This window comes from Choristoneura fumiferana, chromosome 2 (assembly GCF_025370935.1).
Source record: "Choristoneura fumiferana chromosome 2, NRCan_CFum_1, whole genome shotgun sequence".
Lineage (NCBI taxonomy): Eukaryota > Metazoa > Arthropoda > Insecta > Lepidoptera > Tortricidae > Choristoneura > Choristoneura fumiferana.
The window spans coordinates 6,306,490-6,333,926 of record NC_133473.1 but is presented as its reverse complement, the minus strand read 5'-3'; the positions used below and the strand labels follow the sequence as shown (position 1 = coordinate 6,333,926).

Sequence of the window (27,437 nt, the reverse complement as noted above, 5' to 3'; positions counted from 1 at the left end):
TTTTTATTTGTTGTTCAATAGAGCCTTCGATTACTACCCACCAATTAATATCATGAAGAAACGTACTACCTGCTATATAATTAATGGTGTGTGCTATATTTCAATTCACACTGCCTGCGTGAAAATAACGCCATGCCTCATTGTGAGAGGATGCCTCTGTATGTAGGTATGTATAATGTATAGGGATAATGATTATGACTAATTTTCTCATAGTATGTAAAGTGTATTGTAAATAAAAAAAATAAACAATCGTTGAGTTACGTTAAGGAAACTGAGTCACGTACCAGGTGGAACCTATGTGCTACTAATGTCATGTTGACTTCCATACACTTGCCAAAGAATCACAGCGCAATTGAATATGAAAAGGTTCCACTTGGGTTCCACTCTGTAACGTGATTCGGTTTCCTCGCATTTGTAAAGGCGAACTTATCCTCGAAGGGATCTACAAGCACCCTTGAGTGGATGTGAGGAATTATAAGTCTCATAGTTGTGCTGTGCATATTCAGATTTACCTAAAATTTTTTTTAAAAAATGTTTGTGCCTAAATTAGGTCTTATAAATTTTAGCTACACATTTCAAAAATATTACATCATTAACTGAGAACAATAAAAAAAAAACAAAAAAAGTTAATTCCTACAACGGTTTGAACCCAAACTTCCTAAGCTGAGGATAGGGTAAACTCTAGCCTTATGCAACTAGGCCAATCTGCTCTTTGATCATGAGAGCAAATTAACAAAGACTTCTGTTTACAACAAATTACAAGCATGTGCGAAAATATCGCAGTCGAAACTGCAGCGATCAAGTGAAAGTATTTTCTAAATTAAAATACATCTGAAACTTGGTACGATATATCACAAATTTCACGCTATTGGCGGTATGTACATTATTTTATAAAAATATCCACGATTTCATTCCAAAAAAAAATAAAATACGTGGAATTTGACACCTAACGTCATCTACTGGCGCTGTAGTGCCTAGCTGACCGTGACAAGCGACCGGATAACTTACGTCTTAAAATCGAGTTTAGCTCGACATGTTTGAAACATGTCGAGCTAAACTCGATTTAAGACGTGAGTTATCCGGGTCATTATATTAATATAGGTTCTTTAGCTTAAGTTTAAATAAATGATGCTTTTCTTACCATCAGGAGACCCACTTGCTTGTTTGCCATCCAGTCGAGGATCTATATCCCGTACATGCTTCGGTCAGATCGCACGTTTACAAGTTCCGGTTCCGGGTCCTTCATGGCCTCCTGCCCCCTCCACCCCCGCGGGCCGGGGGACACAGCATGGCCTGATTGACTCTCATCAGGGCTATCGAGTAGCTGCCGATGACGCGGTTTGACCTGGTCTGCGCGCCGCGCCGCACCTCGTAAGCCTGCAGCAGCTCGGGCGGCTCGTCCAACACGCACGCGGGCTCCTCCCCAGCAGCGCCACCTGTCCCAACACGGCTTCCACTTCCGCATCTCTGCGTCTGCGACCTTGTAGTAGGGCTCCCCGTTGGTGCCCCGCGGGTGGCACCTCCCGCAGTACTCCGGCAGCGGCTCCCGGCGCGGCGCGGCGGAGCGTGCAAGTGTTCCATCTCGTTCGAGATGAGCGCCGCCAGGCTCACGCGCGCGCCTGTGGGCGACAGGGGCCCGGCCGCCATCGACGGATACTTTTGCTGCATCGAAATCAGAAACATGTGCACCGGCCACATGTCACCCTCTAAATCCTTCTTCCAGTCGTACCCTTCGGGAATAATCTCGTCCGCGTTCTTCAGGAGATCGTCCTCGTCCAGACGGCGGCCCGGTATCGGACAGTGCGTTTTGAACCAATGTCGTTGCCAGACGACGTCTCCGGAAAGACAGGGTCACCACCGTCTCGCGCAAGTTGCTGAGCAAGAGATTCCCGGGGTGCGGGTCCATCTCGCCCGCGGCGTACCGCTGCTGCGCCGCGGCGAAAGGCAGTACGTCGTCCCGCCGACGGTTATGACGTCGATAGCGTCGATGATGTGCTTGATCAGCGCCGGCAGGATGGGGACGCTCAGCGGTGCGTCGAGCATGTCCGGCGTCACTTTGTACTCATATTGCACGGCGCGCATAGGCCCTTCAAGTGCTTCGAGCATGCATTCAGCTTGGCCTCGGCCACTCCGAGAAGACGCGATACATGGCGTAGACGGGGGCGCGACGCCGGCGCTCGCGGCCACGTAGCACAGGTCGCACGCGGCCAGCCCGAGCCCGCGCGTGGTTATCACCAGCTTTTGGACTCCGTAGCGGCTCCCTCCATCTGAAAATAATCATATTAATCATCCAGATTCGCGTCTGTGCCAACTACGAGTTCCTTCCTGCGGAGACGATTCCACGACCGGGATGTCGATGCAGTACCCTAAGTGTAAGTTTTCGGTTACGAAATACGTCTCGATAGCGTTCGCGTTATTTATTTTTTTACTCTTTTTTTTCAACGTGGCTTTAGTAAACCAAATGTGACCATGTCAGCCTCAGATATATACCACACTACAGACAGATATTACACTCCCTTGCACTGAAACCACGTCTCTGGATGCAAAGGCCCGTCCAATAAATCTGTAAATTCGCGTCGCTTCTTCTGAAAGCGGTCGACTGAGAATTACATTTACACCTCCATTGAACAAGCCCATACCATCCAGATACCTGACTCATCTCCTCATTCTGATCACATTCCACAAGAAAGTGAATAAGGTCTTCAGTCTTATTACATCCCATACACAAACCGTGATTGCACAACTCTCGTTCGCGTTAAAATCTAATTTGTATGAAAACACAAACAGCGCCTCTAGCGGAACGTTTGTGTTGTTCGTGTTTCCATACAAATTGAGATTTTAAAGCGTTCGCGATCGAGACGTATTTTGTAACCGAAAACTTACACTAAGGGTACAGATTATTTAGGGGCACGGCACGGCAGCGCGCATATATTATCGATAACATTCGATTTAAACATGTACTCGTACCCAGTTTAAGAACTATTACATGTCAAAATTCTTCAGTTTTGTCACTGACATACTCACTGACTTACGGTCATCATAATTCTAAGGCACTTCTAGCAGACCAAAACCAAAGACCAAATTTTAAATATACTTAATTAATTTTTATTCAGCCTATTATACAGGCATAGAAAATTTCAAAACGTTGCAATTTCAGTTGCGTTTCAAAGTTACAAAAGCTGCATAAGTAAGCTTGTAATCCCATACAAATGGGTCAATCAGCTTTTTAGTGTTTGTTATTCTACCCGTAACTCAGGAGACGTTACCATGGCAACAAACTTACACTAAAAAAAAGTTGATTGACCCAAATACATGCGATTGTGTACAAAGTTACACAGCAATAACTTTATTGAACTTATGTATTATATAGGTTGAGTCTTAATTACCTAGTATTAAGAGTTAAAATTAACTTGTTAAGTTATAACCCAAGCAGCACGCAAGCGTTGCCGACATCAAATATACAGCACTATTAGAACTTAGAGTTCTACTGGTGATCCATAAAGGTGTCAAGAAAAGATTATTTACTTATAAAAATGATTAAACCGTTATTATACAGCTAAAGCTGTACTAAGTTTTTATTAAATACTCCGTGTAAACTTAAAGCTTTAAAACACAATATTTGAACTTCACTTTAAAACGCTATGCATTTTTTGACACTTCAATCTAATGTTATCCTTTAAGCTGCATAGAGGCTGTATTTTGCATGTGATCACTTACTTACTACAGCTATAAGTTATAAAATGGTATCACTTTATACTTGTTTCTGTATAATGGTATATTAAAACTACTTTCTTAAGCTTATTATTAATGCGTAACTGTACACTCTTGTCAGTGTAATAGTTTCATAACTTCTGTCAAATATGATTTTATAGAACTATAATAATAAATGAATTCTGTAATACAGCTTTAATCTGTATTACTGTAAGGCTGTATAATTTATTTGCTGAAAACTGATGTACAGCCTATATAATAAAAATATTATATTATAACGGCTATTAAAGGGTAAAAGCTGTGTAATGGAATCCAGAAAGTGCGTAGTAAAACACGGAATCTATAATACTCTCCAGATATCTTTTACGCTGTATAAATCTGTCGCCATTTTCGAACAAATAACAATTAAAGAAAATATGACTTCTTACATTATTTTGAGTATAGCTGAAGTTATAGTTATGATTTTCAGATAAATAAATCATAAGTGATACCTGTTGTACAGTATTATTTAACAATCTTATGATTCTAAACCTCAAAACCATAAACTTACTTACTTGTTTTGGTAATATTCCTCGTGAATTCTTCAGTATTTCGCGGGCGCGTGAATATTTTTCACAAAACTATGCACTATTTCCCAGTAAAAAAAAATCGGCACGTTGAATCTACAATTATCACTACCTAAAGTCCAACATTTATTCTTGACTTATAACTTCACAGTAAATTGGCGGCCCACCATTATCATAACTAAAAAGAATAAGCGGTTGTTTTCATAAATTTCACATTGTAATTCTCATAAAAAACCAATGAAGACTATTATCTTTTTAAGAAACTTATAAGAGAATAACTATATGCCTATGGTTTTCTTCAACATCATACTACAGCTCTTATACAGCTATAGTACAGCCTATTTTTTAGCTATACAGCAACTATACAGCTATAATAACGCATAAGGCTGTTTAACAAGGGGCCCAATTTTTACTTATAGAGGTTGTATAAGCGCTTATACAGCCCTTGTACAGCCTCACTATATAGCCTGTGGAATACAATGAAACTAAAATACAGCTTCTATACAGCCTGTCGTGCTGCTTGGGAAGTGGGTCAATCAGCTTCTTAATGTTGCTATTGTCCCGCGACCCAGGAGACATCAGTGATCCACTTGCCTAAAATAGTATTTGCAATGTATGCTAATGTGAGATGAGCCACGAAGGAATTGCCTTATAACTGTCACAACTCCCAACTTTTAGTGTACCGCATAAAATGATCGAGTACCTATAAGATATCGACACGGCCAAAGTTGCAAAACTGCCTACAAAAAGTGATGAGATCCCATCAAAAATATTCAAAAAAAAAAACGGCCAAGAGCGTGTCGGACACGCCGGAAATAGGGTTCCGTAGCCATTACGAAAAAAAATAAGTAATATTTTTCTAAGGATTTCGTATTTTTTACGGAATATTCCAAGTTTAGGTATATTTATTTATTTCATTGTAAAGTCATGTACATATTTGTGGAAGGTGTTACATTAGGTATTATTATTAGTTAGCGCAACGCAGTTCTTATATAATAATATTTATTTATTGCAGATTAAATCTAATCTATAGTTTTGTTAGTAGACATAGGTACATTAATTCTTCTAGACTAAGGGTTAGTAGTACAAGTGCTAAATATTTAAATCTCGCAACGATTATGGTGCATGTTGGCTCATTTTTTTATTATAATAGCCTGTTAAAGAGTCCCACAGCTGGGCAAAGGCCTCCCCCTCTTTCCGCCGCTCGTCCCTATCGAGAGCATGCTCGGAGCAGGCTGCCACTCTATTTGATATGCGTCCAAGTCATCCCGCCATACATTGCTAAAAGTTTTGAGATGCAATGTTATATACCAAGTCGGTTATTTTTAGTCAGTAGGTGCTGAAGGATGTCCATAGAACTCGATTTCCATCAACTTGCAGCTTATTTTAAAACCGTGGAAAAATACATGTTATAGTTCTCAAATAAAGAGTAAGCCAAATTGTTTTTAATACACACAAGTGACTTGGCCATCGCGTAATCATCAACATCAGGCGTCTACGAGTATACTATACTATAGTAATCCTAATTGAACATAGTGCTAGCCCTAACGCCATGCAGGATTTCTATGGACTGGACACCCCTCAGTAGGTACTTGGTACTGACTAAAATAACTAACTTAAGTATTGTTATAACATTGCATCTCAAAACTTTTTTAGCAATAAGTTTTAGTTGAAAATGTCACTTAGACAAGCGAATGGCCAAGTGGTTAGAGAATCTGACTATGAAGCTTGAGGTCCCGGGTTCGATCCCCGGCCGGAGCAGATGTTTGTATGAATAATATGAATGTTTGTTCTCGGGTCTTGGATGTTTAATATGTATTTATGTTTATAAGTATGTTTATCCGTTGCCTAGTATCCATAGTAAGCTTTGCTTAGTTTGGGACTAGGTCAATTGGTGTCAAGTGTCCCATAATATTCATTTATTTATTTATTTTTGTATTATTATTTATTTTTAATACAAGCTTTTCTTGCTAATTGTACATTTTTATTGACTGTACCTTGCACTATCATCCAAACTACATTGGCATACCAAATTTCAAGTCATGCCATTAACTGTTGAAGAGTTCCAGCCCCTGGAGACGATCCTGTTCGGACCACCAGAATTTCACTACCAGATTCATGTATTGTCACCGGACTTACATAAGTATGCCTAATTTTTAAGTCAATCTGAACACCGGCGTTGGGTCAAACTTCGGTTGCAAGATTTGATCCGCACATACATAGGTCCAACATACGAGAACGTTGCAAGTTAAATATAAAAAAAAACTTGTTGAAGTCATGTGCTTCAGTCATATTAATTGCTACAGATATTTCAATATACTGAGCAGCAAAAAATTTGGCCCTCAAATGTATACAGTCATAAGTAATTTTAAGTATGTTTATAAAGTATGTAGAGGGCCAAATTTTGTGCTGCTGAGTATATATCTTGATTGACCTTGGTAGTTTAATAAGTTGTATTTACAATAATGCCAGCAATAAATCACTGATTTTGGATAAATTATAGGATAGGTAGATAATAATAAACTTTATAATAGATAGATAATCATTAACTTATACTCTCAGATAATTATTAAGTACCTAACTTGTACTCTCAGAAAAAATCTCTTTAAACAATTCACAAAAGATCATCAGTGTGAGCAAATTAATTAATAACAATAATATCTGGGGGCACGGTAGGAACGGTACGGCCACCAAGCCAAGGAAACAAGCGGCATGGCCGACATCCTTTTCTCGAAGCAGGCCATTTTCGACCCCCCCATAAATTTGTTGTGGATACTAGAAGCCTGAATTTTTAGTAACCAAGCAGGCATTGTATAAACACGATATGTATTGAAATTTCCTTCAATTTCAGCCACTAGTTTAAGAATTATAGCTAGTCATATAAGTTTCTTAATTTTGTCACTCATCACTGACTGACTGACCGATCATCAAAACTCTAAGGCACTTCTAGCAGACAGTACGGACTGAATAAATCAACCGACTTGGTATTACATGTATCTCACAACTATTTGGGGTTGAAGAACAGAGTTGCGGACTTGTTTTTTTTTACAAGTTTACCTACTGATGACCCTAAACAATAGCAGTCAGCAGCCACTGTAAATACTTACTGTTTGTTTATAGGTCCCTTCCTTAGAAAAACGCTTTGGTTAAAAGTACTTAACTAATTGGAACTGTCTCTCTAGGTAGTACTCTTTTTGATGTTATTGGACTTATTGATTTCTGCTTCTCATAAAATAAAAGCATTTAGTTAGTGTTTAGTGTTAAGTTACTTTGTGCCATAGAAAAAGACTCCAAAAACAAAACCGACTGAACCGACACGACCACAAGACACGACTTAATAAAAACCGTTAGATACTTTTAATCCCGGAAAAATGCAGTTCCCGAGGGAACAGCGCGCGATAACCGAATTCCACGCGGGAGAAGCCGCGGGCAAAAGCTAGTAATTCTATATTTTAGTCAGACTATGGCGGTCATTACTAATTTTATGAATTAAATTCGGGTTTTGTTCCGCGTGCCGTGATTTTAGAGAAGCTCGCTCGCTATTTCGTTCCATGATCACGAGCACGTGTCGAAACGTCAAGTGTCAGCAGGGCTACTACGAAACAGGGATTTAAATACCGTTAAAAAGAGGTAACGTTACCAACTGTCAAACCGATTTAACGTTAAATGAAAATTAACGTAAACGATTTACCGTTACTTAAACAACTTTTTACCGGTAAAAAAATGGTAACGTTATCAGCTATTCATTAAATTAACGTTAATTCAAAAGTATCGTTAAATAATTTTAACGGTATTTATATTACTATTTACCGGTAAGCTTGGGTAACGTTAAATTTTAGATTATCCTCATTTATCGAGCGAGTATGCACGCGCTAAATTGGCAACACTCGGTAGCATAGCAAAAATTACCGATAGTATTACTTCGGTATCGTTATAATAATGTGAATTGGGTAACGTTAACAATAACAAGCCCTACAATGTAAAGTAAATTTACCGGTAAAAATAACGGTAATTAGGTAACGTTAAATAATGTTAAGTTATCAATTAACGTTAAATTTTAATACCGGTAACTCTAAACTCGAAGGTCGTGTCGTGTGTTCCCTCTGACACTTATACTATTTAATACGAGAGCGAGAGGGACGGTACGATACGAAGTTCGAGTTGCGAGGTTCGTAGCAGGGCTTGTTAACGTTACCAAATTCACACTATAAGTAACGTTAAATAACGGTAAAAATTTTAAAAATACCTAGTACCGGTATTAAAATTTAACGTTAATTGATAACTTAACATTATTTAACGTTACCTAATTACCGTTATTTTTACCGGTAAATTTACTTTATATTGTAGGGCTTGTTAACGTTACCCAATTCACATTATTATAACGATACCGAAGTAACACTATCGGTAATTTTTGCTATGCCACCGAGTGTTGCCAATTTAGCGCGTGCATACTCGCTCGATAAATGAGGATAATCTAAAATTTAGCGTTACCCAAGCTTACCGGTAAATAGTAATATAAATACCGTTAAAATGATTTAACGATACTTTTGAATTAACGTTAATTTAATGAATAGCTGATAACGTTACCATTTTTTTTACCGGTAAAAAGTTGTATAAGTAACGGTAAATCGTTTAACGTTAATTATAATTTAACGTTAAATTCGGTTTGACAGTTGGTAACGTTACCACTTTTTAACGGTATTTAAAGCCCGGAGTGCTACCACGAAACTCGAAGTTGGAAACTTCGCCCGCAACGAAAGTTGAACGAAGTTCGTCTGTGAGTGCTACCACGAAGTAACTTCGTTTACGTGTCGTTTGTGTCGAAACCATAGACTACTTTCGAGTTGATCTTCGGGAGGCTTCGTGAATGGAAAAAAATGGAAAGAACGAATGGATTAATAAAGCGCGTTTCACAATTTCATTTATAAACCGGTAAAACACCGGTAAATGGATTATTAACTGAAAAAGGACCTAAAATTCCAATAAATAATTCAAATTATACATTTCCAATATTCTGCTTGATCAGGATATGGTTTAAAGCAAGTTTTTATGCTGATTTCAAGAAAATTTTGTGCTTTTCGTGTTCTCACACATTCGTCATACCTAAATGATATAAACAAACGTCAAGCTAGCAAACCAAATGTCAAACTGCGTAGTTTTCTGAGGAAGTTTTGAAAACTTTTTAGCAAGAGAATTAAGTAATTTTTGTCCATATATAATAACAAGTAATGAATCGTGTGCGACGAGTATTGTTAGATGTAATGAGTTGATATGAGATTTCTCTTAAATATGTTTTATATATGGCGATTATTTATACGAAGTTTGAGGTCGATACCCAGGCGGGGCAGATATTTGTATGAAAAATATGAATGTTTACTCATAACATAAGCTTAGGTTACTTTCGGACTTGGTTAATTGGTGTGATCATCATCATCATCAGCCAGAAGACTTCCACTGCTGAACAAAGGCCTCCCTCTAGAACGCCAGAATATAAATCACAACTCGCCACAATCCACAGTTTTTTTTCCATACAACTGACCGTGATTGACCGCTATCTCACCTGATGTTAGGTACAGATGTCGCCCAAGGTATCTGTGTACTGGTTCAGTAACAGCCTATTCACTCTAGCCTGCAATTCTCACAATCTCCTCAGTCAACCTAGTGGGAGGCTGCCAACACTTGTCTTGCGGTTTATGATTGCCACTCGAGAACTTTTCTCCCCCAGCGGCTATCTGTTCTTCTGAGTGATGTGAGCCGCCCATTGCCACTTCAACTTGGATATTTTTGACCTATGTTGGTTGGTATATTAGTAAATTTATTATTATACATGGTCGGCTGTATCATTGCCTTTGCTTAGGTAGGTACTTTATTGATGGTAATGAGCAGAGAGCGGAATTTTTCATGGCATTTTTTGACCTGTCATAGTGATTTCTCACTTATTGACTCTACCTAAATGATGTTGATATATTAGTTTAAATTAGATTGTTTTAAACTTACTTGTATCATGTTATGTAGTTCAGTTGCATTCTTTTTCTGCATACAAATACAAATTGATATTTGGCTGTAAAAGAAGTAGTTTAAAACTGGAAAATATGAAAAAAAAAAAAACATCTATTCCTTTATAGAGACATTAATGGAACAGTTGTTAACATTACAACAGAAGAATTTCAACATAAAATTGGAAAAAAAACTGAACCTAAATTAGAAATTGTTATCCATTCATTATTCATTGCATATGTCTATTTCACATTTTCAATTGCTCAAGAGTTAATTGGAAGAGATTGCTCTTTAACTTAAGGCTGCCTATTGGCCTATTGTTTATAGGTGTACTTTTAATCTTCTTTAGTAGGTACCTACCTGTGTTGTGTATCGATTGATATGTATATCAGAAAACGATAAGTGAGAAGTCACTATGACAGAACCAAAAGATGCCATGAAAATTCGGCTCTTTGGTAATGAGTTTATTTTACTACACATCTTTTATGTGGCATAGCACATTCTAGAGTCATCAGCTTCCACCAAGCAAATGGAGGTGCTAATTGTTGGCTTACCGAGTCTGCGTTGGTAGATATCTTTAAATTCATACCATCTTTTGAATGGAATCTCCAATTTGAATAATTCAAAAAGTAATCTATAGGTATTGAAACACTCTTGAATATGAAATGATTTATTTGGCTAAGGATTAATACAGAGGTATCTATTAATAACATGGTCTGATATTGGGGCATTTCTATCAACTTTTAAGAAGTAGTTATATGGACATAATTATAATTACAATGGTTGGACATTAGATATTTCTAAGTTTTTTGTAGATATTGATATATACTTTAATATTATAGAACATTTTTTTGATTTATTATTAATAGTTAGCACATGCAATGAAAGATATTTTGTCTTGAGTTATGGCAAATTTTTTACAAGCTTTTATTTAGTTTCACCTGTCCTGTTGTCTGTAGTCAAATCTTGCAAGTTAAATTTGACCAACTTCCAGTAGTTCCCGCGGGATAGCGATAAACGAATTGTACGCGGGCGGGGAGACGATCCTGGCCGGAACACCAGGATGTCACTACCAGATTATTGTATTGTCAGATTGCCAGATTATTGTTGTATCCGGATTGACTTGAAATTTGGAATACTTATGTAAATTGCGTGACAATACAATAATCGGGAAGTGACATCCTGGTGGTCCGGCCAGGATCGTCTCCCCGCCCACGTAGAATTCGTTTATCGGTATTCCGCGGGAACTATGCACTTTTGCGGGATAAAACTATCCTATGTTCTTTCCCGGGACGCCAAGACCCAACAAGGAATTTCGTCTAAATCAGTTCAGCGGTTAAAGCGTGAAAAGGTAACAGACAGACAGTTACTTTCACATTTAGGTATAATAATATATTTCACATTTAATGTGAAAATAACTCTGTCTGTCTGTAGATTGACTTGAAATTTGGAATACTTATGTAAATTGCGTGACAATACAATAATCTGGTAGTGACATCCTGGTGGTCCGGCCAGGGTCGTCTCCCCGCCCGCGTATAATTCGTTTATCGCTATTCCGTGGGAACTATGCAATTTTCCGAGATAAAAACTATCCTATGTTCTTTCCCGGGACGCCAAGACCCAACAAGGAATTTCGTCTAAATCAGTTCAGCGGTTGAAGCGTGAAAAGGTAACAGACAGACAGAGTTACTTTCACATTTAGGTAAAATAATATATTTCACATTTAATGTGAAAATAACTCTTGTCTGTCTGTAGATTGACTTGAATTTTGGAATACTTATGTAGATTGCGTGACAATACACAATAACATGGTAGTGACATCCTGGTGGTCCGGCCAGGGTCGTCTCCCCGCCCGCGTATAATTCGTTTATCGCTATTCCGTGGGAACTATGCAATTTTCCGAGATAAAAACTATCCTATGTTCTTTCCCGGGACGCCAAGACCCAACAAGGAATTTCGTCTAAATCAGTTCAGCGGTTGAAGCGTGAAAAGGTAACAGACAGACAGAGTTACTTTCACATTTAGGTAAAATAATATATTTCACATTTAATGTGAAAATAACTCTTGTCTGTCTGTAGATTGACTTGAATTTTGGAATACTTATGTAGATTGCGTGACAATACAATAATCTGGTAGTGACATCCTGGTGGTCCGGCCAGGGTCGTCTCCCCGCCCGCGTATAATTCGTTTATCGCTATTCCGCGGGAACTATGCAATTTTCCGAGATAAAAACTATCCTACGTTCTTTCCCGGGACCCCAAGACCCAACAAGGAATTTCGTCTTAATCAGTTCAGCGGTTGAAGCGTGAAAAGGTAACAGATAGAGTTACTTTCACATTTAGGTATAATAATATCATCATCATCATCATCCCAGCCTATATACGTCCCACGCGGGCCCAGTGCGGATTGGATGTTTCCTCACGATGTTTTCCTTCACCGTAAAGCTCGTGGTATAATAATATATTTCACATTTAATGTGAAAATAACTCTGTCTGCCTGTTACCTATTAGTAGGAATATTATAGTATATACATATAAATCATTTCAGTGGTTTAAGCGTGAAGAGGTTACAGATATGCAGACAGAGCTAAGGGTAGTATGGAATACAATTAATCAATCGATCAAAACAATCAATAATTTTAATGAACACATCCGGTCATTGGCTAACGGCGCTTTAAATCGCGTATGAGTCGGTCACGGTCCTCCCTTGCGCGCTGCAGAGCGTCGGCGGCGGCGGTGGCGGGGCCGGCGGGGGCTGCGGGCGCGGCGTCGCTCGTCGGCAGCGCCTTGCCCGTGACCGTGAGCGGCTCGGCCCGTGAGCCCAACACTCGCCCGGCGCCGTCTCGGGCTCGCAGAGCAGCTGCCGCGCGCCCAGCAGACACCTCCAGCGCCCTGATAGACATAAAACGACACATTATGTACACGTACGTGTATGTCAGGTGGCGTGCTCACGTCGACACGCCGATCTCGTGCAGTGCTCTTATAGTTTACCTGTGTCTGTCTGTCCGTCCATTCGTTCACGGCTTAAGTATCTTAGCGACTATAAGAGCTAGAAAGTTGTAATTTTGCATGGATTAACCCAAAAAAACTTTCTTCTTATTCTTTCCTTTTGTACCCAAATAAACATTAAAACGTTTCCGACCATTCGGCCTTATGTGGACACCCATACGCGTTTCATCTCCACTTATGGTGGAGGGTGACAGCCTTTATAATAGTACATTGTGTCTTAAGGGCGGTAAATAACGAATTACGAACGACTCGAATCTTTCGGATACAGTGGCCCTTTACTGGTGTGGAGAAACAGTCGTCGCCGCTCGTCGCCCTCTCCCTCGACGCTCGCACGCCTCACCGGCGCTGCTCTGACCGACTGTTGAGTCACTAGTGCTCTCTGCAGGCGGTGCCTTCTCTCTTACCCTTAACTCAACGGAGACTCCATATCCATCGGACAAGCTAAACAATTCCGCGTTTTCCGTCTTAGTTGGTCTAAGTATATGACGATGTATTTCGTTACCACTAGCACCTGATTTATTTAGCCGTGCTACCTAATGTTGTTGATACTCAGTATTCAGTATTCATTAATTGGCAAAAACATAAGACTTATATGTATTAGACGCGGGTTTGGGAGTTTATATTTAAATAGTTGGAGGATGCAGTAAAACAACCAGTTGCTGTAGACGGTAGATCAAGTAATAATTTATTTATTTGAACGCTGCTTTATAAACGAAACGCAGGTGACCATAGATTATACAACATGCCCTTTCTTTAAAAAATAAATAAATTTGACACTTGACATTTCGACTCATTGACAGTTGACAATATTTCTAAATTAATAACATGCCTTTAAATAACTAATTATCAATCAAATTATACAAACAACAATAAATAATCATAATACAATTTTTACAATGTCAATACCTAATAATATAATACAATTTATTTACAATTATCTGTTATGTCCAAAGTAATTTCACAATAATAAATTATTCACAAATCCAATCTGTTTGTTTTCTTTAGCAATCTACCTCTAGAACTGTATCTTATTTCAGGTGTATTGCTACCAATTGCAATGTCTAACATTTCTGGTAAGTTTTGAACACTGTTACTTGATACTGACTGACTATCTGACTGAAACATGACTATTTGATTTTCATTCAAGAATTCTGTATCCTGATTGTTCTCATTCATTTCGACAAACAATGGAGACAATATTATATCCCCATCATTACATAAACTTGACATAGGACTTACAATATCTGAAATATTTGACATATTACTTTCATTGTTCTTATTTTGTGATACATTGCTTTTATTACATGGACTATTTACACTTGACCGACTTGACTCCATTGATATAAATGTTTCATTTATGGAGTTTGTTTTTGAACTATTTTGACTATAATTATTATAATTTGACACTTGGTTTTGAGCATTTACAATAAACTCTGGAATGTAATAATATTTCACTGTATCATCCTCTTTTATACATTTTTCATCTTTATTTGAACTTTGACCTTTCAAGTTGTCAGTAAAACTTGATCTGTTCTTTTTGTTTGTAACTACTTGGCTTGACTGATTGGAATATGGCTTGTGACTATTAAGGTTTGACATGTTTGACTTAAACAACTTAATATGTTGAGAATTTCTTCTGTATGTTACACCATTTTCATTTTTTACTATATATGACCTAGGAAATTTAGTCTTAGACACAATATAACCTTTAGACCATGTCAGATCTTTGGGGTTTTTCTTAAAATATACTTCATCATTAAGCTGAAACTCATTACATATTTTAGCATTTTTATTATAGTAAGACTTACTTTTTTCTATCATTTCAGTCTTATTTTTGAAATGATCAGAAAATTTTACTATTTTAGGTTTTAACTGACAAGTTTTTATGGGTAATTTTGTTCTTAACTTTCTTGACATGAGTAATTCAGATGGTGACTTTAAATTACCTCTAGTTGTTGTCCTATACTGTAATAAACCTGTATAAATATCTGTGCCTGAATGTTCACATTTTTTTAATATGTTTTTTATTATTTTCACAGAAATTTCTGCGAGTCCGTTCGACCTTGACAAATGAGGACTAGACATTATGTGTTCAACATCCCAGTCCTTCATGAAATTTTGAAATTCATTGGAATTGTATGGCGGACCTCCATCGCTTACCAATTGTACTGGAATTCCATGACGGGCAAAAATAGACTTCAATTGTGTTATTATTGTTTGACTTCGACTATCTGTATTTAACTGAGCTATTTCAATGTAGTTAGAATAATAATCAACAACTAGCAAATATTTTTTATTATTGTACTCAAATAAATCTGTTGCTACCTTTTGCCATGGCAATACTGGTTGTTCATGAGTTAATAAAGTTTCCTTTGTTTTATTAGCACTGTATGTCATACAAGTCTCACATTGTCTGATTTTCATTTCTATGTCATTATAAATATTAGGCCAAAATACAATACCACGGGCTAAATTTTTAGTTTTTTCCATGCCCATATGACCCTCATGCAACTGCTGTAGTATTTCTGACCGCATTGACTTTGGAATGATTACTGATTGGTTTTTAAATACAATTTCATCAACTACATGAATTTCATCTCGAATATTCCAATATGGCAGGGTTAAAGGATCACATTGTTGTTTACTATTAGGCCATCCTATTTTATGATATTCTTTTAATTTTTGTAAGATTTCATCTGACTTTGTATGAGACACAATTTGCTGTAACCTACCCTCACTTATTGCCAAATTTGAAGTCAACAACCTGACCTGACAAATAATATTGTTTTCAAATTCATCCAAATCCAATTTCTCTACCTCGGTATTACTGACAGGCGCTCTTGACAAAGTATCTGAGATATACATTTCAGTACCTTTTGTATATGAAACAATTAGGTCGTATGATTGCAACGTAATCATCATTCTTTGCAGTCTTGCCGGCACATCTGAAAGTGGCTTTTTAAACAGTGTGATCAAAGGTTGATGATCCGTTTCGACATGTATTGTTTTGCCATATATATATTGATGGAATTTTTTACATCCGAAAACAATTGCATACAATTCTTTTTCTATTTGCGCGTAATTTTCTTGAGTTTTGTTAAGGACTTTGATGAATAAGCTATGGGGTTTTTCCCATGGAAAATGACTGCCCCCACTGCTTTTTGGCTTGCATCTACTGACATTCTAACTGGCTTATTTACATCATAATGGACCAAGACAGGTGACTGACAAATTAATTTCTTTAAATTTACAAATTGCTTATCATGGTTGAGTGTCCACTGCCAAATATTTTGTTTTTTAAGTAGATCTCTCAGTAAACTTGTTTCATGTGCCAAATTAGGAATATATGAACCTAAGTAATTTACCATACCGAGAAATCGTTGGAGATCTTTGACATTCTCCGGCTTAGGCATTTTCATTATAGCTTCTATTTTTGAAGAATCTGCCGATATACCATTTTTATTAAAAATATGCCCTACATAAGAAACTTCGGTCTTATTAAATTTACATTTTGACTTATTGAATTTTAAATTAATTTCTCTAGCCTTTTTAAGAACATTCTCTAGCCTAGCGTCGTGTTCTGCTTGGTTTGAGCCATAAACTAGTATATCATCAACAAAAATTAAAACACCAGGTAATTCACCAAATAAATCTGTCATGACTCGATGGAAAATTTCACCACTCGAGTTTATGCCATAAGGTAGACGTAGAAATTTGTACCTACCAAATTGAGTATTGAATGTACATAGGTCACTACTCTCTGAATCAAGTTTAATCATCCAATAGCCTGAATTCGCATCTAATTTTGAAAATATTGCAGCACCAGCAACCTTTGAGCGTAAATCATCTAAAGTAGGATATGGAAAATGAGGTCTTTTAATAGCTTTATTTAAATTTCTTGGGTCTAAACAAATGCGTAATTGACCGTTTGGTTTTTCTACAGGAACTATTGCGTTAACCCAATTAGTTGGTTTAGTTACCTTTTGAATGACTTGCAATTTTTCCATTCTATCTAGCTCTGACTTTAATTTTGGGTGCAATGCGTATGGAATTCGGCGAACAGGGCAGACTTTTGGAGTGATGCTATTATCCATGTCTAAATGCGCTTCGAATGGTAAACATCCTAACCCTTCGAAAGTATCTGAATAATTTTCGATAATTGTTTGTACTGACCTTTGGTTCTGGTTAATAATTGGTGTATTCGTTAATTTAAACATTCTTTTCACGATGCCACATTCCTCACAAGTCTTCCAACCTAATATAGTAGCACATTTACAATTTACCACTATAAAATTAATATTCACCTTTTGACCGTTATCAAAAGTACATGCTAATGCGACACTACCCACATTTTCTATAAGTTGACCTGAAAATGTAAATATTCTATCTTTTGTCTTTTTTATAGGAATTTTCCTGCTACAAATGCTCTCTAAATGATATAATGTTTCCAAAGAAATTACATTGATGTCAGCTCCAGTGTCAATTTGACAGTTAATTTTATGATTAAAGAAATTAATATTTATTTTCCAATTAGATGAATTACAATTATTTTGGCTATTATTATTTATTGAATTAATTACAAAATAATTAGAAAAATTATTATTATCAGAAATGTCGGTTAAATTAAAAATGTCAGTTTCATTTAAATTCAAATTACTGGTATTTATAGAACTTACATTTTTATTGTTTTTGTCGCTGAAGTAACAATATGCCGCGAAGTGGTTTAGTTTCTTGCAGATGGAACATACTTTTCCTTTAGCTGGACATTTTATTCTATGCTGCTGACCACATCTTTTACAGACCGTTTTATTGCCTCGTGAACTACTGTTTGACCTGAAATTGCCTGAAAAGAAATTGTTGGTTCTTCTTTCTTGACTTTGACTATTGTTTCTATATTTGCGCTGGCTGTCGAAATTATGTCTTGATTTATGTCTCGTCGGTGTTGAGCTTCTACTAACATGACTTCTTTTGGAAATGGCTTGTACTTGAAGCTCATTTTCTTTATTTCCAAGCTTTTTTGATCTCTGGCATGATAATTCGATTGTTTTTGCTGCTTCGACTGCTTCATTGACGTCTTTGAATTCTTTTTGAAGAAGTTTTTCTTTTATTTGACTGTCTTTAATGCCAATTATGAACATATCTTTGACTAGAGACTCTTTTAATGTTTCGAATTTGCAACTTGACGACAAATTATTTAAATAAGTTACATATTCATCTAATGACTCATTTTGTTCTTGGTAACGGGTGAAAAAATTGTATCTTTCGACCGTTACGTTTTTATGTTCGTTAAATTTTAAATCAAATTTTTTCAAAATGGACGTTAACGTTTCATCTTTGGACTCGACATTGAAAGAGTTAAATATTTGCAGACCTTCATCGCCTATCGCATTAAGGAATATAGCGATTTGTTTTGACTCTGGTACTTTTTCTATGTCATTTGCTTCGAAATAAATTAGGAATTTTTGTTTCCACAGCTTCCATTTTTCAGAATTAGCACAGTCTTTTCCTCCATTATCCTTGGATAAGCATAGAGGTTTCAGATTATTAGCTAAAATAACATTATGTACCTTTTCTCCCATTTTGACTGTATTTTTTCTTTCTTGACTTCTTCAATTTTTCATCAGACTTGTAATATTTCTTGACCCTTCAGACTATTTCTCCGCACTCTGACACCATGTATTAGACGCGGGTTTGGGAGTTTATATTTAAATAGTTGGAGGATGCAGTAAAACAACCAGTTGCTGTAGACGGTAGATCAAGTAATAATTTATTTATTTGAACGCTGCTTTATAAACGAAACGCAGGTGACCATAGATTATACAACATTATAAATACTAGTACTTACAGAAATTATGCACCCTGGTAGGGTATAGCCACAATTGTTATGTATGTCATTATAATCTAATTCTATTACACAAGTATGGCACGATAATAATTTGTTTCTACCTAAATGTGTATTAATTTAATATAATATCACAACAAATTTATTTCTAAACAATCAAATAAAATATCTATATTTTTATTCATTTAAAAAGTCTGTGCTAGAATAATAAAGTTTTTGTAAAAGGTCTGTTTTTAACTTAGCTATAAATAAGGTATTATTTTTGATATTTTTTGTATTTAAAGGCAATTTATTGTACACTTTTTTGTATACCTTTTCAGGTTGCCAATTTTGTCACTTTCAATAACTCCGATACCAATGTCTCCTACCCCCAGTATCAGTACCTATCCTATTTGTGCCCCCACTAGCCGCTGTATAATTTTGTTAGCTTTTAAAGAACTTAGCTTCCCTATCTGGCCTTAACACTTCCCATCGGGTCCGTAACCGCCCCATGAGCAGCACGGAAGAACTTTCTCCGGTATTGCAGTGTTATAAATATAATAAATCTGCGGTAATATAATAATAATGTGTTAAGTTATTTTAGAACACCATTTTTCTCAATGACCGCTTTTTAGCGTTCCGTAGCCAAAATGGAAAAAACGGAACCATTATAGTTTCGCCATGTCTGTCGGTCTGTCTGTCCGTCCGCGGCTTTGCTCAGGGACTATCAATGCTAGAAAGCTGTAATTTTGGACGAATATATATGTAAACTATGCCGGCAAAATGGTACAATAAAAAATTCAAAAATAATTTTTTAGTGTACCTCCCATAGACGTAAAGTGGGGGTGACTTTTTTCTCATCCAACCTCGCAGTGTGGGGTATCGTTGGATAGGCTTTTAAAACCATTAGGGGGTTGCTAAAACGATTTATCGATTAAGTGATTTGTTTGCAAAATATTCAACTTTAAAGTGCAAATTTTCATTAAAATCAAGCGTCCCCCCCTTCTAAAATCTAAACCGGTGGGTGGAAAAATTTCAAAAATTCAGGATGGTAGTAAGTAAGTATATCAAACTTACAAGGAAAACTATAACGGTGAAGTTTTCTTGAGAATTATTAGTAGTTTGAAAGTAAATAGCAGCCTACGGTATAAAATATACCTAAACTTGGAATATTCCGTACAAAATACGAAATCCTTAGAAAAATATTACTTAATTTTTTTGTAATGGCTACGGAACCCTATTTTGGGCGTGTCCGACACGCTCTTGGACGTTTTTTTTAATGGCTTTCTTAATAGTTTTTACATAATTTTCCGCGATCCCGTTAGAGGCGGCGGTAAATATGTATTCTACTCCATCTGCAAATTGTTTTACCGCGCCCATAATTCACTCAACGTGTCTATGGTAGCCGGCAGCGCGGCGCGTCGGCTGCCGCGCGGGCGGGCCGCGGCCAGTTTTTTCCTAATTTGAATAGACACAGTAACAGTGTCGGTCGACGGAGCTCTGCAGTTTTTGTGTAGTTTTGGCCCTTCGGGCTGATGCAAACTTAAACATAACCTTAACTTACCTATGCGTCGATTTAAATTTTAACTACATCATTTTTTTTAAAGTCAAACTTAGGTTAGATTGGTAGTTACAGATGGTGCATGTCTTCCTCGATTATAGCGGCCACAGTAATACATACTTAATATGTGAAACTTTCAAGTGTCTAGCTATTACGGCTTAAGAGATAGAACCCTGTGACGGACGGACAGACAGACAGCGGAGTCTCAGTAATAGGGTCCCGTTGAGTACAGAACCCTAAACTGCTATTTACTCTTAAACTACTAATAATTCTCAAGCAATCTTAGCCGCTATAATTTTCCTAGTAAATTTTGATATATTTACTACCATTCTGAATTTTTTCACAACAGTTTAGATTTTAGAGGGGGCGGGGGACTCGATTTCAATGAAAATGTTCACTTTAAAGTTGAGTATTTTGCAAACAGACCACTGAATAGAAAAATTGTCTTAGCAACCCCCCAATGGATTTAAAAGACCTATCCAACAAGACCCCACAATATAGGGTTAGTCGAGAAAAAAAATCACTCCCACTTTACGTCGGTACTCTAAAAAATTTTTTTTAGTCTTTTTTATTGTACCACTTTGTCGGCGTGACTGATATGTATACTCATGTCAAATTACAGCTTTCTAGTACTAACGGTCTCTGAGCTTACCCGCGGACAGACAGACAGACAGGCAGACAGACAAACGGACAGACACGGTAAAACTATAAGGGTTCCTAGTTGACTCATCCTCATCAAAAGACGAAAAGACGTCCATTGCTGGACATAGGCCTCCCCAAGGCTCTCCACTCAGACCAGTCTTGTGTTTTCCGCATCCACCGCGATCCCGCGGTCTTAACCAAGTCGTCGCTCCATCTTGTTGGAGGCCTACCGACAGCTCGTCTCCCGGTCCGTGGACGCCATTCGAGAACCTTCCGACACCATCGGCCATCAGTCCTTAGTTCTACTGCGGATATCATCGTTTCTAATTCTATCCCGCAGAGAAACCCCGAGCATAGTCCTCTCCATAGCCCTCTGAGTGACTTTGAGTTTTCTCATGAGGCCCATCGTTAGCGCCCACGTCTCAGATCCGTATGTCATCACTGGCAACACACACAGCAGTAGTAGTAGTAGTTGACTACGGATCTTAAAGAAATATCTCGAGGTGAACATTACATACACTAATAACATAATTAATAATACAATAACTTTTAATATATCGGATAATCAACCGATACTTTTCGCGTGTAATCCTGAATATTGCAATAAAAAGGTCAAGAGTATTATGGTGGCTTTCAATTCAACCCACCCATGCTTTTATATTTATCCAAACCCTGTTGGAAGGATGTCCCATGCTCAAGTTTAATCGTAAGCTTAAGTATCGACTTCGAAACTGGCTGCCAGCCGAAGATACGCTGACGCGACGTTTCAGTACCACAGGTTTGCGTACTTCTGGCTTGGTGGCTAGCCGGGGTTCCTTTACAGCTTCTAATTATTACTCTTACAATCACATACCTACCCAACAAGGCGGCACTTTCATGTGTGCTGCAGAGATTTTCAAAGTGCTTCCTGAAGTTCCTGAGCTCCCCATTCTGCCACATAAATGAATCATGCGTCGCTCCACTATATGACGCGTCCACATTTAAAATTGAGTTCATATCATCACATATCTGAAAAGCAGAGAAAATTTTGTGTGGTTTAAATTTTTATATTATACTAGCCTGTTACCCGCGAATCCATCCGTTTAGAATTCGGTTCTCACTATCCCGCTGAAACTATGAAATTTTCCAGGATAAAAACTATCCTATCTCCTTTCCCGGGACTCAAACTATCTGTGTACAGAATTTCATCTAAATCGGTTCAGCGGTTCAGACAAACAGACTTAAAAACCACTACACCTATCTTTTGGCTCTATCATCATGTATTATCCTAATCTAAGGCACTAAATTAGTGTATTGTAGCCCAGATTTGGAAAGTTTGAAATCAATATGAGTTAGAATTTAATTATTTTGACTTCTATGCTTACACACATAGGTAGTTCAGAAAATGAGTTAAATTCAAAAGTTATTTATTCCATAACCAATACAATTTGGAATCTATGTATTTACTTACCAAAGATTACCAAAATTCTTTGCTGTACTACCTACCATCTCCCAGCGACATTAAATTACATGCTATATCAAATAATAACCTTTTTGTGACAAGGCCTAGCACCTACAATATGATACACAAATTCCATGAAGACAAAAATCATTTTAAATATTGTATGAGAGTAAAGACACTATATGGGCTACTAAAAAAAAAAAGAGTAAAAGTGCTTAACTACATATCACTTACCATTATTGTACATAAAGGGAGCAGTAATGTTTTCTCTTGAAAAATCTCCTCATACATTGTTGGCCCGATAACTGCAATAATTTGGGTGCAATTAATGGCACCACACATCCAGGGCAAATTAAATTTATTGTAGAATCTGCAAAACATACAGAATAAGTAGTCAAAGTCAAAATATCTTTATTCAATTTAGGCTATAACAAGTACTTATGAAAGTAAATACATAAGTAGCATTTGCATGTTGTATATATGTGCTTGTGATAAGATTTACTATGGAGATAGCCTGCAGTTAATTTGCATTCCAGAAGTTGTGGCCACAAATCTACTTTGGAATATACTTACATACTTACTTTTATATATATACTTTGGAATAACTTTTTTAAAATATTTAAACTAGCAGCTCATTGAACTAATACGTTGTGGGACATTGGGACCCCCTACACATCCTTGATAATATCCCCTACCATAAAGCTTCAAAGCTGTAAGAAATCTGGAAAAATAAACAGTTGGTTTTTAGGTTGTTATTTCATCTTGCCATATTTCACTTTGAAATATACTCGCTGGCAAATCTAACCACCCTCCTTCCTTAGGAATATGTATGAAGAATGGGCAGTAGATTTGTCGGTGATTATGTAATGACTCTTTGCTGGGAATCTTATTAATTTCATAAAACTTCTACAGTAAGTATTGTTGTCTTGTGTGGTATGTACAGGCTGCTGACATATAATTCTCTTTGTATTTTTTTTATATTTGTAACCATTTTTCTTGCTTATTAGATAATAGTGAGTGGTCCATATTTATATAATACTACCTGGTGCCCACTGCTCGATCTGCAAAGAATTTGCTTATTGCTATCCCGCAGGAGCTATGAAATTTTCATGGATTAAAAACTATCCTATGTCCTTTCTGATATAAATTAAAATGATCTGGAAGATAATATTGTTGTTTTATTTACATACAACCATTACATTTTTTGTAAGACATTACGTTCATATTAAAATCAATACAATAGAATAAGGATGACAGACGATGTTCAAAAGCAAACGCTTATTAATGGCCAGTAGGTACCATTTCGTGCAAGTAGGTTACGTTAGCTCTTCAACACTCCGCCTCACGAAATCAGATCAGACTATATTCATCTTAGTCCTAAGTTTAATAAACTTCATGGCAGGTAAAGCTTTTGTGAGGACATCTGCCTCCATATCTTCTGTAGCACGGTATTTGACATCTATGTGTCCGTCCTTCATAGCATCTCTGATAAAATGCTCCTTGATGCTGATATGTTTGGATTTAGTGCTTATAGTTGGGTTCTTGACCAACTTTTGGGCGGCTTGGTTATCATTATAAATATCAATGATTCCTGTTTTTATATTCAGCTCATTCAGCAAGTTTTTCTGGTATATGGCTTCTTTCGATGCTTCCGTTAGAGCCATGTACTCCGCCTCAGCTGTACTAAGTGCGACTGTTCTTTGCTTCTTAGCTTCCCAACTTATTGGTGTTCCGCCATATGTAAATACGTAGCCTGTCACTGAGCGACGATCAATGGCGCACGATGCCCAATCAGCATCAGCTGCTCCTTCAAGCTTCATGTTTCCTTTTATGTAAGTCAGACCTAAGTCTTTAGTTCCTTGTAAATATCGTAGAACTCTTTTGCTGCTTGAAAATGTTCAGATGTGTAGCAGTTATTAAACTGGCTAAGGTGACTTACTGCAAACATTATATCAGGACGTGTGGCAACAGCTAAGTACATAAGTGATCCTATAAGGTTTTGGTAGGGTATGTCCTTTTCCTTTGTTGGACTTGTGCCTTTAGTTAATTTCAGTCCTGTATCCATGGGAGTAGATGCGGGTTTGCAATCCTTGCATCCAAATTTTTCTAATATAGTTTCAATATACTGTCTTTGTTTCAGTATCATTTGCTTTTCATCTCTTTCGAAAGTAATTCCAAGACAGTAATTAATTTCACCCAAGTCTCTCATTTCAAATCTCTTAACAAGTAATTTCTTAATGTTGTCTATTTTTTCTTGAGATTTGCATGCAATTATAATATCGTCCACATATATGCTAATAATAATAGTTTCCCATAACCTGATATAAATTAAAATGATCTGGAAGATAATATTGTTGTTTTATTTACATACAACCATTACATTTTTTGTAAGACATTACGTTCATATTAAAATCAATACAATAGAATAAGGATGACAGACGATGTTCAAAAGCAAACGCTTATTAATGGCCAGTAGGTACCATTTCGTGCAAGTAGGTTACGTTAGCTCTTCAACACTTTCCCAGGACTCAAACTACTTTTACATCAAATTTTGTTTAAATTGGTTCAGTGGTTTAAGTGTGTGCATAGAGGTAACAGAAAGACAGACACTCTTTTGTATTTATAATACTAGCCACAGCAACAGCCCGCAACTCCATCTGCATAGAATTCCATGTCCTTTATGGTATTTCATCTAAATAAGGTCAAAAGTGCCACAAAAATTCTAGGCTCTGATAATATTAGTATGATTACTATGGATAAGGGCTTACCTTTATGGTAGGGTCGATTCCACGGCTATTTAGCCTAGGAGGAAGTAAGGGTACCACCTCCGCACAGAGGGCCTTAAACATCTCCTGAGTCAGCCAGAAGGGTCTTGGAAATAAATCATTCACGGTCTTCGCGTATTTGCCTTTGGCGGTCAGTTGGATATTCAGGTAAAGCTTCTTCCATTAATAAAATCGTTTCATTAGTTCTAATAAAAAAAAGAAACGAATTTTCAAAAATCATTAAAAAATTCTGCTACAAACATGCAACTGCTGTGGAAAATTTCATTCTTGTAAATATCTACTGAGACCGTAAGTCTTCTATCAGTTATATATTATTCTTTACACAACTGCCCAAAGAAAAAAAAGAGTTTTGCCTAGTTTTACTAGACAATTTACGAAATTTACTGCTTGCGTAGCTTTCTTTAGAAGTGTATATACAAGTATTTTAATAATTTCTCATATATTTTCGAGCCAAAGAAACTTCATTTATCTCAAAAGAAATAAGATAACTGTTTTAACTAAGAAAATGTTGTTAAAACTGCCAAAGATTTGTATTAAATTAAATAAAAACACAATTACATTGATAAAGCTGGATCACATCACACTGTCACTGTCACACACAAGTTCGCATCAAAACAAACAAAATCGTCCACAAGGTCGCTTTTCCTGCAACATTCATTGAATCGAAGCCAAAACGACAACAATTTAGTTATCGTGTGATTTTGACATTTCTACTCGAAAATCTTTACGTCAAAACTCAAAATCGTTGGCGAAGTTTGCTTTTCATGGTAGGCCGAATCCGTAACCAATCTCGAAGTTTGAGTTTCGTAGTAGACAAAACCGCTCGAAACTAGTCGAAACGAACTTCGGATCGAAAACGAAATCGAAGTAACTTCGTGGTAGCAAATCATCGAAACGAAGCCCGTAACTTCCAACTTCGAGTTTCGTGGTAGCACTCCAGTAGACAACCCATGGTGTTGTCATTACACAAAAGGTCATAAGGCATGCCATGCAATAGAGATAATGCATATCTACATGCCCATTCATTATCAATCTTAACAATATATAGCTTATTGAACATATTTATAAATAATAATGATATTAAAATTTAAATATGTATTCCTCATCTCACTAAATTTAATTTATCATGTGTACCTATGTAAAATACTTATCTTTATTTCTTTCGTTTTAATCCCATGTAATCTTCTCCTGTTGAATTCCGTTTTCCGTATTCCAAATTCCCGTATTCTCTATTGATTTCGTTTCCTTACCTTTACGCGTCTGTGGCGGATGCGCAGCGCAAGCCGCGCGAGCCAGAAAAAAAAAAAAAAAAAGTTTTTCCTAGTTACTTAGGTAACCTAGTGTTGCTACAAATAATATATATAAAACAACATTGCCATATTATAACAGTATGCGTATGCGTGTAAGTTTGGTTACTCATAATTGTCATTTTGTAAGTGTTATTTGTTTCTGCTGTTAATATTGTTATTGTAATTTTTATGTTATAATTGTTATTAGTGGATAGTATAGTAGTTTATTAAGTAACCTGGTTTCTCGGTGTATTGGTTCGCTGTAATACCGTGTAAACAAATTGAATAATAAATAAATAAATCTGTTCCATCCTTCCTTTTAATCATTAATTAATTAAAAGGAAGGATGGAACAGATTTATTTATTTATTATTCAATTTGTTTACACGGTATTACAGCGAACCAATACACCGAGAAACCAGGTTACTTAATAAACTACTATACTATCCACTAATAACAATTATAACATAAAAATTACAAATATAAAACTATAAGTATTATTATTTATCTTTTACCCTTCCTGATCTTTTCCAACCCATTTTTCTAAATTCCGATCCATACGCATTTCCCTTATCTAATTCCGTTTCCCCGTTTGGCTAAATGCGCCAAGAGCGCG

The 27,437-nt window shown here is 36.7% G+C and overlaps 2 protein-coding genes and 1 long non-coding RNA gene across 9 annotated transcripts in view; 2 read left to right on the top strand and 1 right to left on the bottom strand.

The window, feature by feature from the left end:
• Positions 1–27,437, top strand: part of LOC141441554 (venom dipeptidyl peptidase 4-like) — a 123,252-nt gene that overhangs the window by 50,623 nt on the left and 45,192 nt on the right. The window lies entirely within an intron of this gene.
• LOC141441568 (uncharacterized) lies at positions 12,293–26,253 on the bottom strand. Of its 6 annotated transcripts, XM_074106366.1 has the most exons (5): positions 26,092–26,253; positions 25,516–25,718; positions 22,982–23,117; positions 22,160–22,314; positions 12,293–13,165 (listed from the first exon to the last, which is right to left on the bottom strand). In XM_074106366.1, exons 3-5 carry the CDS (start codon positions 23,087–23,089, stop codon positions 12,937–12,939), a joined length of 492 nt encoding a protein of 163 aa, XP_073962467.1. In that variant the 5' UTR covers positions 23,090–23,117; positions 25,516–25,718; positions 26,092–26,253; the 3' UTR covers positions 12,293–12,936. The 6 variants fall into 6 exon arrangements, 5 of the variants coding, with proteins under 5 accessions (XP_073962467.1, XP_073962453.1, XP_073962459.1 ...); XR_012452817.1 differs by lacking the exons at positions 12,293–13,165; positions 26,092–26,253 and adding an exon at positions 20,568–21,790 and having other exon boundaries at positions 22,164–22,314; positions 25,516–26,085; XM_074106352.1 differs by lacking the exons at positions 25,516–25,718; positions 26,092–26,253 and having other exon boundaries at positions 22,982–23,823.
• On the top strand, positions 14,244–15,647 carry LOC141441660 (uncharacterized). The gene is made up of 2 exons (XR_012452832.1): positions 14,244–14,872; positions 15,322–15,647. It is a non-coding gene; the product is annotated as an uncharacterized lncRNA (long non-coding RNA).